Source organism: Orbicella faveolata, unplaced genomic scaffold (genome assembly GCF_042242905.1).
Source record: "Orbicella faveolata isolate gen_17 unplaced genomic scaffold, um_ofav_v1 contig_3, whole genome shotgun sequence".
NCBI classification, from domain to species: domain Eukaryota; kingdom Metazoa; phylum Cnidaria; class Anthozoa; order Scleractinia; family Merulinidae; genus Orbicella; species Orbicella faveolata.
In genome coordinates, this window is record NW_028301558.1 from 17,179,740 (window position 1) to 17,193,603 (window position 13,864).

Here is a 13,864-nt window from a genome sequence, read left to right on the forward strand (position 1 = left end):
TATTAACCTTGGGGGATTTGAAAAAGCCCAAAATTAATGCAAGGAGGTGGCCCCTGGGGAAAGAATTCTTTTGGCAAACTGAATTCCCCATTTCTCCAGAAACGGAAAATTCTTGGGAGAGGGAATAATGCAGTGCAATAATACAGACCTGTACATGTGTGCTTTCCCACTCACATTTCACCTCCCCCTCCCCTATGGAGCCTCTGTGGAGGAGAGAATTGTTGCATGTTGTGTATTTTGATCCTTTCAGATACTGCTCAATTTAATTTAGGTACCAAAGGCAGAGGTGATAGTGATAAGATGATGTCACAGGGGTGGGGACTAAAAACTGCATTCTTTTTTATTAAAGAAAATCCACAGACATTTAAATTTTTTGCACCTGCTTCATGGCTGCTCTTGCTCTTGCATACTCTCATCACTTGTAGTAAAAAAAAATTCTGTGGACACTGGCTTCATTGAGATGATTAATGTTCTGTAACTATGTCATAATCCCTGACAGCACATGCACTATTTGTCATGCTGCTTGCATAAGAAAAGCAAATAACTGCAGAACAAACTGACCCTAGGCCTATGAAATGCAGTATCCCCAGAGGGGGTGGGAGGGAGTCAAAACCCTTCCAATGAAGGGGTATGGTATGTTTTCCCTGAAGCTTGTCATGAATGGAAATTAAATTAATTACCCCCACAGTTTTTGAAAGACAAAAACATGGGATTTCTTCAATAGTGAATAAGAGAATAAGAGGAAGATTTTCATGTGCGACATTTGTTTTAGCATACAATTCTGAATTCCCCTAAAATTTCATGCTATTGTCCAGGCATGGCTCCCCTCCCCCCACCCCTCCCCTGTGCAATAGTAAACTATATTTTTCCATTTCACAACGGCTGTCCCTTGTCAGGATTCCTCCCATTTTCTTATTATTATACAAGCTAATGTTTAAAAGTGTTGCCTGGCCAAACTGCTAAATAACCGGAGTAGAAAAAAAGCACTGGGAAGTTGGTAACTAATTTAAAACAAGCCTTTGCTAGACCTTTCTACTCCACTGGCCCCTCCCTAATTAAAATCGGCAACACTTCACATCAGTTTGAGGTCTGGGTATGAATAATCATTCGAGAGCGAGATCTGGTGCTACAAGGAAGAGGTAAAGCTACGGTGGCTGTTTGAGAAGGAAATCGCGCCCATGTGGACTAAAGCTGGACGTTGATGCTTAGAAATAAAGCCGAGATATGCAAGGAGAGTGAATTAAGTTACAATGAGGCTTAATTGGACGGCAGAAAGGTGTGCTGCCTTCACGATTTTCACGGAATCGCGAGCATGTTTTCGCGGGTGATTTTTGCACGAACTACGCGTGCGCTTTGGCGGCTTAATCAACTGTCGTCTAATCAGAGGGCAGAATTCAGGACACAGCGGGGCTTCCTTTCGTGTAGTAAGATGGCGGACGCCGGTGGCGAAGAAAAGATCAGCAAGAAGTAAGTTTATTTTTTCGTTTTAATTAGTGACATTTGTTCTAGACAATTTGGTGAATGTATTTTTTTCTTCGTGGATAACAGCGAGCTAAAGAGGAGGCTCAAAGCGGAGCAGAAAGCCAAAGAAAAGGAAGCCAAACAGTCACAGAAGGTACACTATGTCTTTGAAAATCACTCTTGATTCGCGCACGTGCTTAATGTTTGTTTAATTTTACTCAATGAAAGTCTTTGATTTCCCAGACGCAGAGCACTCCAGCTTCCGAGAACAAAAAGAAGGATGAATTGGACGAAGAATCTTTGGATCCGAATGTAAGAGGAAATTCCTTTCGAGTTTTCGTGTTTAAAAGCTTAAACCTGACCTTGGTCCTAATTTTTTTTATTGCTCACTTCCGTTCTCATGATATTTTATTATTCGATCTTACGACTCACCCGAAATAACGAAGAACTGCATCTGTAGATAAGTATATTTAGTGCGACATTATTTGTGCCGGCTATTCAAAGAAAATTTATTGTTTAGTGTACGTAAGCTAAAGTCTTATATTGCGATAGCATTGCATCATTTATTAATTCCGCCCACGGAAGTCCCCTGGGTATAGGATAATCCTTGTTTGGTCAGCACCCGTAGCATTCTGCTCCAATTCAATTTAGGGTGAAACACTCAAGGAAAACAATTGAGGAGGTATAACTGAAGCAGTTAAGATATTATACATTCAAATGTAACCCCAGTGAAAATTTCTTAACTTATTCAACTCCCCTATCCCTGCCTCCAAAATTCCTATTATTATTGGATAATTGGAATTAGTGGAGTGCAATTCAGGGAGTAATTGCGTGGGTAATTTCAAAATAGGACGAGCAAGAAGTGCGAGGCCAATTTGAAAATACGAGCACGATTACTCCTTGAATTGTACAACGTGAGGTCCAAGTACTAATTAATCGCATTTATAACAAATTTCGGAATTAAACATGTCATTTGGGAAGTTCTTTTGAGGAAAAATGTCTGTAGGAAACATTGCTAAGGAAGCCATTAAAGCAGGTGTAATTGACGCGCAAATCACGTGGGTATCCAGTAACAAAACATTCAAATTGGGTACCTGTAATTGGACACCCACATGATCACGCACCAATTCCGTGACAAATAGGTGCACAGAGAGCCAATGACAATCAAGAATTTTTTTATAGATACAATTATTATTATTATTATTGTGGATCAGTCATCCCCTCTCCCTGATATGAACAACCATAATTGGTTTTTGCTGGGGGAACCTGGAAAGCAAAAATGAAGTCTGGAGTCTCTTAGCGAAAGGAGGCTAAGAGGATTGGCAGGTCTGCTACACTTACAGATTCAGAGTACCACCATACACTACCATCCCTCTCTCCCCTCCCAAAGAGTGCAGCACTCTCCAAGAAGTTCAACCTGGAGCATTTATTGCCCCTAAACCACCCTAATCACCAGTTTTGTATATACCTAAAAATAATCTCCATTACGCATATCCTCAAGTATTCTTCCTCCTTCCTTTGAGCTAGATTTAGAAATTTATCACAACGGCAGAAATGCTTATTGAAAGCAACTTTTAATGTTGGTGTTACTTTGATCTTATCATCTACAGCAATACTATAAAATTCGAAGCCAAGCTGTTCAGGCGCTCAAGGCTGGCACTGAATCGCCTTACCCTCATAAATTTCATGTGTCAACTTCGTTAGCGGAATTCATTGAAAAATACAAAGATGTTGCAGATGGGACTTGGGCAGAGGACATGGTTACTGTTAGTGGTTAGTTTCCAAATTTAATATTTTTTTTTCCTTTGTGAAAAGTGAGCTCTTCAATGTACTGTAGTCTCAAAGTTAAAATCATGATGCATTAATAATGTTGTCCTTGTTGTCCTTGGGTGGTTAACAAGAACATCCTTGCAACTGTCAGTCAGAACAAAGAAAAAGGAAACACTACCACAGGGAAGGGAGGGGAACACTGAGAAGCTAATGCGGCAATAAATTTGTATTTTACCATGTTATGAAAATAGTCTTTCATTATTCTTTTATTTATTCTTTCTAATTTCTTTGATCCAGGTAGGGTCCATGCAAAACGTTTATCTGGCGCTAAGCTGATATTTTATGATTTACGAGGAGAAGGAGTTAAGATTCAAGTTATGGCAGATGCTAGAGCCACGGAACAAGATTTTACAGAAGTGCACAATAAAATACGACGAGGTGACATCATCGGAATTAAGGGAAAACCAGGTTAATACATTTGTATGTATGACTATGAAAATGTTGATAATGAAAACTTCATTCTTACACACCAAATGACCTACAGATCTTGATTTTATGACTCCTAAGGGTCTGAAAATCACTCCAAGCAATGGAAAAGAAGTAGAAGAGTACCAAAAGGAAGAGGAGAAAAAAGAGGCAACTTAAGCAGTTGTGAAATTAAAGCCTGAAAAAATTGAAATTCAGGCTTGACCAGGTTTGAAGCCATGACCTTGGCGATACTGGTGCAGTGTTTTAGGGGTAGAGGGTTCTTCTTCTCAGAACTACCCTCACCTGGGTGATCACCCTACATTAAAGCCTTAAGGAAACTGCTATATCCTTAGAATGTCCAACTGGTTTATTTTTAACAGGAAAAACAAAGAAAGGTGAACTAAGCATTTTGCCCTCAAGTGTAACATTGTTATCACCCTGTCTACATATGCTTCCGCATCTTCACTTTGGACTGAAAGACAAGGTATTTATGTTTGATTCCAGCTTATTAATTAGGGTGCTTTGTTTGCAAGTAAATGCATGAAATATGATAAATTGAACTGCAGGAGAAAGATTCAAAGACATGAGAGATAATCACAGTTTTGCATGCAACTAAAGCAGTTGCAACAATAAGGCCTTAAAAAAATTCAGGTTGGATTGGATTCAAACTCATGTCCTCTGTGATTCTAGTGCAGTGCTCTTCAGACATCTGTCAAGCCAGCTGAGAGCTGCCAGTCACATTATTTTCTTGGAACCGCACATTTTGTAATCTGTTACAATTAGGTGTCGTGATACATATGAATAAAGGCTGGATATGGACACCATGTTATTTCACACATCATTTTAGTTCAGTGCATGCATACTGTGTTGGCAGTTTATTTATAATAACATTTTCTCTAAATTTAATTATTGACTGGTAATAAGAGCAGTTTTCAATAAGCCAAATTGGAGTTTCAAGAATTACATGTAGTACATTAACTTGCATTGGGCATGCGCTTTCTATCCCTGATTTATTCTCCTTTTTGTAAAACAAAAGAAGAGAATAAATCAGGGATAAAAAAGCATGCCCAAATTGCACTAATTCTTGAAACTCCAATTTGGCTTGTTGAGTGTTGAAAATAATCACGCAATTACTTTGGTTTTGGTTTTGGTTTTAATACGGTTTGAGATTGGCTGAGTAGTCTAATTGACAAATTACTGGTTTTACGACACTCAATTGAAAACCACTCACAGTGCATCGTTAATGTGGCCAGATTCTACAGACATTACAATGACACTTGAGGTACACACTGTATATCTGTCTCTGATCACCTCACTGGGCAAGTGACATAGTCTTCAGGCCTTAATTGTCAACTAAATCACGTGAGGTAAAATCAGCATCCAAGTTAATCACAGTGCTTCCTTTATAGTGGATTGAAGCTGTTTCATGCCTTGGGAACATGTGATTTATCAGCATGATATGTTCTACCTGCAAGTTTCTATTAGAACATTGTAGCAGAGGTGTGAAGTGGGTTGTTAATGTACAGTAACCTTTCTAAATAAGAACATATGTTTTTTTTCTTTTTCTTCCTCATTCTTGCAGGAAACAAGGTTCAGACAGCGTTATTTAGACCTCATTCTCAATGACAAAGTACGGCAGAAATTTATTGTCCGGGCAAAGATCATCAACTATGTCAGAAAATTCCTTGATACTTTAGGATTCTTAGAAGTAAGTGGATTGTGCAGGCTCTTTGTTGCTTTTCAGTGCCCTCAGTGAGGGTATGAAATAATGGCACATACAAACTTGAGAACATATAGCACATAATTATCGGTTTTAATAAACCTCAGTGACTTCCTGGTAATCCTATAGGATTCCCATCAGAAAAAAGAAACAACAACAACAAACTTAATGTGGCCATCTAGGCCAATTTTTATATAATTTATTATTAAAGTTTTAACAGGCCTGCAAGGTTTAGGGAACTAACTAAAGCAAAATAAATCATGTTGAGGTGTTTGACAGTGTCTTTATTGTGATTCAGTCCCCTAAGATTCAGTACTGTATTTGAATAGTTTAATATTGTGGAATTAGGCTACCAAGTTAGCCTCATTGAGAGTAACTGGTGACAATCCTTCTAGAAAAATATATTAATTACCGGTAAATTTATTTCCAACTGTACATCAAAAGTAAAAGTAAAGATGATTTATAAGTATACAGTGTAAGAGGTTATAATTTTGATAACAGGAGTCATTTATGTCAACAAATTAAATACCTGTATCGTGGTTTTTTTTTTTTTCCTGGAATTAAGAGTGCTCTCTGAATCTTTCTGACAATGTTGTGATTATCTGTTACAGGTAGAAACCCCTCTGATGAACATGATCCCAGGTGGAGCAACAGCCAAACCTTTCATCACTCACCATAATGACCTGAATATGGATCTCTACATGAGAGTAGCACCTGAGCTTTACCACAAGGTCAGCTAATGTTCATCATTCTGTAACTAAATCTGATACTGGGTTGTTGGTACACTTCAGGATAGGAGGGGAATGTTTCATGGTATATATTGCATTCCTCGCTGTCTTTTCTGTACTGTTAAAGAGACTTGCATATTTAATATTTCTTATTTTATCTTTTTTCAGATGCTTGTAGTGGGAGGCATTGATAGAGTGTATGAAATTGGAAGACAGTTTAGAAATGAAGGTAATCAACATTAATGAGACGTAAGTTACATAGCTTTGTACAGAACAGCAACAAAAAGATCGCTGCAAGCCTATATGAGATACTGCCTTCAAGTAGAGTCAGTTTTCATTTTTCTGTGATAATAGAAATGTACACATGCTCAGTGTTTCAGCCAGAAAATTTTACTTGAGGGCCAAAGTGGCCCCTGAAGATCTTTTTGAGGGGCCAATTTTTTAGGAAAGGGGCCAATAAACTGAAAGCTACAGAAGAAAAAAGTGCATCAGGGTACCAAGGAAAATAAAGCAGTTTATTAGGATCTATGGTAAAATTTAATAGTAACTGCTTTTTGAAGGGTTTCTACTCAATAAGGTTTCTTTTGAAACAGATACTAGTAGGAAGGATCCGTGCATTACAAGAGAACAATCCTTAGGCCAACATGACGTAGTCAATGATCAAGGGTTTGCAATGCATTAGAGGGTGATTTCAACCACGGTCAGCCATTTGGAAGTTTTCTGATATGAGAGAATCAATACAGCAAAGCAAATGGACGGATTGACTTTTTTTCTTATGTTGAATGTTTTAGAAACAAAGATCTTTCAATATGATTTTCTAGAAGGACATAATGTGTGACAAAATAACCATTTTTGATTGTCAACACAGAGAAATGTAGTCGCCATTATGCCGTATTATGGCGACTAAACCAGAATTTTTGGTCGCCAAGGATGAAATGCTTGTAGCATTGGGGACCGTATCGATCACAATTTCGAGCCCTGAGATGGCTTTTGAAATATTATGCCTGTGCCAAGCCTGCAGTCTTTTAAAAGGAAAGGGCCAAATTGGCCCTTTTTTCATTTTTCTAGGGGCCATCTCTGATTGTAACGCGGGATTCCTGCAATGGTGCACTCTGGCAGAAACACTGCATACTCCAGTTCAATGTATGACGAAAGAAATCAATGTAATAAATAACTCTTCACTTAAAATCATCCCTCTTGTTTTCTCCAGGTATTGATATGACGCATAATCCAGAATTCACCACCTGTGAGTTTTACATGGCCTATGCAGATTACAATGATCTCATGGAGTTAACAGAAGTCATGTTATCTGGTAAGTAACGACAACTTAGACTCGTCTAATAATAAATCCGGTGTTTGTAAACACGCTAAAGAAAATGTTAAAAAGGTCTTGGACAAAAGTAGTGTTTGGTCTCCTTAGAGCAGAGTTTTGAAAGTTCAAGGTTAAAGATAATGTGCAAAAAAGCCTGGAATGTTTTAATCCTGTTTTGACATGGTTGCTTCATGTACAATTGTACATGTATGTATGAAATAGGAAGAGAGATCAGGAGTGAAAGTGAAGTCAGATATGGAAGTTCATGTGATTTTCTGTAGACTCCCAGACCAAGCTATGGTCGATGTGCAGAGATAACATTGTGATCTAAACGGTATTGTGAGCAAATGACTAGCACTGAGAACATTTTTCATCTCTGTGATGGCTTTTCTTCAGGTTTGGTCAAGTCATTAACAGGTGGCTATGTGGTGACATATCATCCAAATGCAACTGACCCTGAAAACATGGGTGAACCTCTGACAGTAGACTTCACTCCACCCTTCAGAAGAGTGCGCATGATTCCTGATCTTGAAAAGGTGCTGAATGTGAAGTTACCACCACCATCTGATTTTGGGACCCCAGGTAATGATAGTGTTTAAGTTTTTTTTTTTTTTTCACTCTATTTTCATTTTGAGGGTGGGGAGGGGACACCCTTTGACTGCTCTGAACTACAGTGTGCTTTTTTCAAATAAACCACACCTATAAACAAGCCAGAAATGAGCCAAGAAACACAAGGCATGGAGTGTGTCACTGAAATCTTTAAATCCTTACCTCTGTCCTGACAAGAAACTTAAAATTATATTTTTGTTATGTTCCTTGTGATCAACTCAGATTATAAATAATAGGAATTGGTAGTGGTGCTTCCCTTGGAAAGGCTGTTTGCCAATTGTGTTGAGATTAAAATGGAATTTAGAAGTGTTGAGTCTTTCGGATTGTGGAAAAGCTGAAAACCTGGGGAGGGATAAACCCTCAGAGCAAAGATGAGAATGAATACCAAACCCTGTGCCAACCATGTGTTATCCCATCACCAGATTGTTAAGCACTTCCCTCTAATCGTGTGCTTTGGGTTTGTTTGAACTGTCATTAAATGTTTTTTATTTCCTTTGAGGTTTTTTCTCCCAGTTCTGCGTGCTCTTTTCTTCTTTCTTAATCTATTGAAATGTGTTTTAATTTTATTTCTCCATGTTGAAAGCAAAGAAAATAAAGTTGTTAAGGCCTTAAAACACTTCTCTGCAAAGCAACATGACAATATTGGATATTGTTTGATTGTTCATTTGTATTTACAGTGTAGCCTTTTGTTTCTTTTTTTCAGAAACACGACAATTTTTTGATGACTTGTGTGTCAAGCATAATGTTGACTGCAGTCCTCCAAGAACAACAACAAGACTCCTAGACAAGGTAAGTGTCAAGGTCTGTCTGTAATTTACATCATTTATTTGGACAAACTTGTGTACAAGTTAGGGAAACTCTGTATTTCAAAATGAATAAAAGTCGGAATCATATTACATGTAGCACCTGAGAAAAGAAAATCTAAATTTCTTGTGAAAATGAAGAAAAAGTTGGTGATTTAAAGATTGCATGTAGCAAGTTTTGATATAATGAGTTGCAGGCTTTAAGCCAGATGGGCATCCAGGCATCCTGTGGACGGCCTCTTATTAAAGAAAATTGTTTTATTTATTATATGTTGCCTTATAAATTGTTTATTTGAGGAGGCCCTATAGCACATTTTGGACGGCCACTTTTCAAAGCCTTGACAAAAGTAAAATTGATGAAGCACAAATTGGCTTCCTTTTATTTAACTGCTCACTTTTGCTGTTCTCAGTGAAATTTTTTTTTTTTTATCATGGTTGGCAGTTGTAGTAACGGCTGTTGTATTAACCTCTAAGTAAGGTTGATAGCCAAGTTATCATGCACATGCTCTTCTATCCGTGAATGACCTCACTGGGCAAGTGACATAGTCCTCAGGCCTTAATTGTCAACTAAATCACGTGAGGTAAAATCAGCACCCAAGTTAATCACAGCGCTTCCTTTGTGGTGGATTGAAGCTGTTTCATGCCTTGGGAACACATTCTTTTTCTTTGTGTTAGTTCAATAAATGTCATGTCATTTCTTCTTCGTGAATTGTTACATCTGTTACCAAACATCATGATTCTCAAGTTCTACGGTTTGTCACTCGAGCCTTTCAATCCTTCATGTCAACATGCAAATTCTAAATGTTTGACAATGAAATGAAGCTCACTTTTGCGCTTCAAAAGTTGCCTAATTAACACTCTGTAGAGCTCACAATTTTTCTTCCAGATATTTGCTGAACAGGGTTATTAATCTTTTTTGCATGTCAGCTTGTTGGAGAATTCCTTGAGGAGACATTTGCCAGCCCAACATTCCTCATTGATCATCCTCAAATAATGAGTCCACTTTCAAAGTGGTAAGTCAAAATATGTATCCCCCAGTGGCTTGTATTGTTCCAGAAAATATCCATACCCCTGAGGGCCCCTCCCTACGGAAAGTTTTTGCTTTGAGCCCTCACCCCTCTGGAATTTTCAGCTTAACTTCACACTTTCCTTAGACAAAATAGCATTTAACATCCCCCACATTGTAAGTAGAGTTAGAGTCACAGTTTTTAGTTTGGCAGTTTTAATTACATTCTATGACAGTAAATCTCATATACATGTAGTTTTAAACTTACCTACAAATGAAAGCTTGCGCTGACCATAAACAGGCTATCTGCAATGCTAATCAGTCTAACAGGAGTGCCATTGAGGATAATTTTGAATGCTATCAATTGTAATGTAATGACACTTGCTGGTTAGCATGCAGTAACAATGTAGTGCAACCATTATGGCACAAACTGACCTCACCAGGCAAGTTCACTTAAGTTCAGTTACAGTGGACTATTTCACGTGAGGTTAAAGCAAGCTCCTTGACAGAGCTTATGAGCTACAGTCTGTTTGATGCTGCCAGTATCAAGTAGCTGATGGTTCAACTGCATTTTGGAAACATTCTATATTTGTTGACTAAAGGCATAAAGGAGATGACTAGCATTTCAGGCTATGCGGGATTGCCAAGCTAGGGCTCAAGACTTTCTTTTAATCTTTGTTAGTAATGAGAAATTTCAAACCCTAGTGTTCTAGAACATTACCAAGATATTTTTTTAGACTCTTGCCATCTTGTTCTGAAAGCCAGATAATAGGGAGTTTTAGCAAACCAAGACGGCAACGGCAACGAGAACGTCACCAAACAAAGGGTTTAATGAGCAGAACCACATTGTTCTGCACGTGCGTTTTGAATCTTTGTATATTTCTTTGCCGTCCTCTGTAAAACAACAACGTGAAATGACAGTCGTAGGTATTTTAGAGAACGTATACCGCAATGGCGAATATTTCGTGTCTTCCTTTTAAATTGAACGCTGTCATTACGTATTTGGCCTGAGCAAGTTTTTAGAGCGATAGGCGTACTGAACAGATCTACACAGTTGCGACATTCGAGGATAAACTATAAATACTTTTTTTTACAACGTGTCGTTCTCGGCGTCGCCGTCGTCATTGCTAAAACTCCCTAATGAGAGAAAATCTGGGGCAATGGTGGTTATTGAGGGCTAACCTGGCCTCAGTGGAGGTACATGTAGATGTAAGGAAATTGTTAATTAATTTGAGGGCATTTAAAGATTGTCCTTTGTTGTCAGTTTGAAATTGTGTTGCTGTTCCTTTTTTCTGACTAGGCATCGATCTGTTCCTGGTCTTTCTGAAAGATTTGAGCTCTTCATTTGTCACAAAGAAGTGTGCAATGCATACACTGAATTAAATGACCCTGTCATTCAGAGAGAGATGTTTCAGCTTCAAAGCAAGGTTTGTTTATCAAACTCTACATACATGCTATTCGAAGTTGTTTAACTCTTTATCAAGTCAGTGCATGTAGTCAAAACGCCTTCGATCATGTGGTAAAGAGTTCAGTTTAAGAACCTTATGATATGACTGAGAAAAGTGCGTCAATGTGATTGGCTGAGAGTAGTGCATCCATACTTTATTCCGTTATATAATGAGTAATCGTATGAAATCTCCAGAAATTAAGGATTTACACTACTTATGATATTTTAAAATTGTTTCAAATTGCACTCACCTAAAGGCTAGGGTGCAGTTTTAAGAGTTTTCAAGTATCACTTGTTGTGTAAATTCTTAATTACGCTCATTCATTTGATAACCTGATATACTTTTGGCACCTTTCACTCATTCATTGTTAATACCGTTATTCACCTCACTGGGCAAGGGACATAGCCATCAGGCCATAACTGTCAACTAAATCATGTGAGGTAAGATCGACATCCAAGTTAATCACAGCGCTTCCCTTGTAATGGATGGACGTTGTTTCATGCCTCGGGAACATCAGTCTCGATGTTGTTTAACATCTGAACTTGCCACATAATATCATCAATACTTAGTTAATTTTAAAAGTATACAGGTGGGAGAATCAAGAAAAGCATTACTGATCTACCGCCAAATTCTGAGAACTAAGATGAAAAAAATATGTGGTGGGGAAGGACAATTTCTGTTTTTGAGCGTGGCCTCTTTCATTACTTATCAAAGAATATTGTGATTTTATTGGTTGTAAAAGTTATATCCATTGAACTATTGGACAACAGTTGTGCAAACTTTGTTCACAGGCTTCAGATGTTGATCAACATATCGATACTCTACCAATTACACAGGTGGAGAGAATAAAGAAAAAAAACTGAATGTGTTTGCTTTCACTTAGGACAAAGCTGCAGGCGATGACGAGGCAATGTTTGTCGATGAAAACTTCTGTACAGCTCTTGAATATGGTCTGCCACCCACAGCCGGGTGGGGCCTGGGGATAGACAGACTGACCATGTTCCTGACAGACTCGAACAATATCAAGGTTTGTTTTAGTTACATGTATGTCCACCAGGTCTTGGCCAGTTCCGTTACAGCTGTATCCTTGACGAAAAATGCTGCAAAGTCGTATCGATGCTTTTGTCTAGGCCTCGTCTTTCTCGACAAACCAAGTGACCCGAAAAACGACGAAGAAAAGAAGCGCAGGGGATACCAAGCCTGCGAGCGAACGTTTGGGGAGAACACGCGCGAACGGCGAAGCAGCGAGAAAAGCACTTCTACACCAGACTTCTCCCGTCAGATCGCGTTGCTCGCGCGTGCGACTCGAAGGCGAGCCTGCTCGTAGGCTAGGGTATACTCATAACCAGCTGCTAATCTGCTGCCTTGGTGTTGTGAAAGAATTCAAAAATTCACAGGAAGAGGAGGGTGCCAAGAGATAAGAGCTCATTTGGACAATTATTATAATGCGTTATGTTGCTACACTTTGTTATGGCAATGCACCCAATGTTTACATCTTAAATCTGGGTCACCTCTTTTTCGCTAACCGCGAGACGTCACACTATACGAGATCGGTCTTTGATGATTATACGTAAGTTCTCGCAACTAATACCTATAAAGATGTATGAAGATCCGTAAGGAGAATTTCCATTTGAATCCAGAGTGATAGGATTAAGCTTTTATTCTGTTTGTCCTAGGAGGTGCTTTTCTTCCCAGCCATGAAGCCAGATGACGGGGGACCAGCTGAACAAAACGAGACAGAAGTGAATCCAGGAGAAAAAGAGAAGAAGTAAAAATACACTTGGCCTCGCCAATTTACTCACAGATTGAAAAGGAATGACAAAAAAATATATTAATAATAATCCATTAGATAATGGTCATTAATTCATTAAAGATGACCGACGGTCAAGTGGAAGAGCAAAAGCACAAACAAATGCACCAAGCAGAAGATTCAGGACAATGCAATGTGCTTCTCTTTTTAGAAAGGAACATTCAATTAAATCTGTGTCATACCATGTGTGACGAACAGTCCGGACAGCACTGTAAAGTTCTCTCTGACTTTTCAAAGGAATTTCGAAATCTTACAGAAATTCATAATTGTTTTCGTTTATTCTAGAGAACGATAAAAAATCTCACGTCAATCTGACGTTTTCTCTGACGTGTGATGAGGCGTTTTTTTTTTTTCTTTTTTCTTTTTTACCTCCTCTTCATCCCTGCCGAGAAAAAAAAAACGATCGCCTGATCGCAAGTTACGTTTTGCGTAGAAAGTAGTGCGGTAATCTGTTCGTTGAACAGTAAGCTGGGTTTGTAGTGTATGAATCGTGTAGCTATACTATCCTAACGTGTAGCAAAATTAGTTATTTTAATCGAGTTATTTAATAACCTGCTGTGGCCGCGTATCTCGCACAATAATAATTATTCCCTTGTCCTTATTTTTACTCATTGTGCTTCCAGCTTCAGTGGGGAATAATGATTGAAATAAAGTCAACTAGCCCAGCTTGTGGACTTGCACCTTTTTTAAGACCTCTATAGTGACTGGTTCTTGTTTAAGTTTAAGTTT

The 13,864-nt window shown here is 38.4% G+C and overlaps 1 protein-coding gene across 1 annotated transcript; it reads left to right on the forward strand.

The window, feature by feature from the left end:
- The first annotated feature begins 1,090 nt into the window (after positions 1-1,090).
- LOC110060851 (lysine--tRNA ligase-like) lies at positions 1,091-13,801 on the forward strand. The gene is made up of 16 exons (XM_020767661.2): positions 1,091-1,467; positions 1,549-1,615; positions 1,705-1,773; positions 3,072-3,234; positions 3,529-3,699; positions 4,080-4,183; positions 5,282-5,407; positions 6,031-6,150; positions 6,316-6,376; positions 7,358-7,459; positions 7,856-8,041; positions 8,772-8,857; positions 9,799-9,884; positions 11,178-11,304; positions 12,209-12,352; positions 13,002-13,801. The coding sequence occupies exons 1-16, from the start codon at positions 1,313-1,315 to the stop codon at positions 13,095-13,097; spliced, it is 1,863 nt and encodes a 620-aa protein (XP_020623320.2). The 5' UTR covers positions 1,091-1,312; the 3' UTR covers positions 13,098-13,801.
- The last annotated feature ends 63 nt before the right edge of the window (positions 13,802-13,864 follow it).

What these genes read in the sequence shown, in the direction of transcription:
- LOC110060851 (XM_020767661.2), top strand. Translation starts at nt 1,313, where the DNA reads ATGTTTTCGCGGGTGATTTTTGCACGAACTACGCGTGCGCTTTGGCGG. An exon ending in ACTTTGGACTGAAAGACAAG is followed by an intron (nt 4,184 to 5,281) that starts GTATTTATGTTT and finishes TCATTCTTGCAG; the next exon opens with GAAACAAGGTTCAGACAGCG. An exon ending in CACCTGAGCTTTACCACAAG is followed by an intron (nt 6,151 to 6,315) that starts GTCAGCTAATGT and finishes ATCTTTTTTCAG; the next exon opens with ATGCTTGTAGTGGGAGGCAT.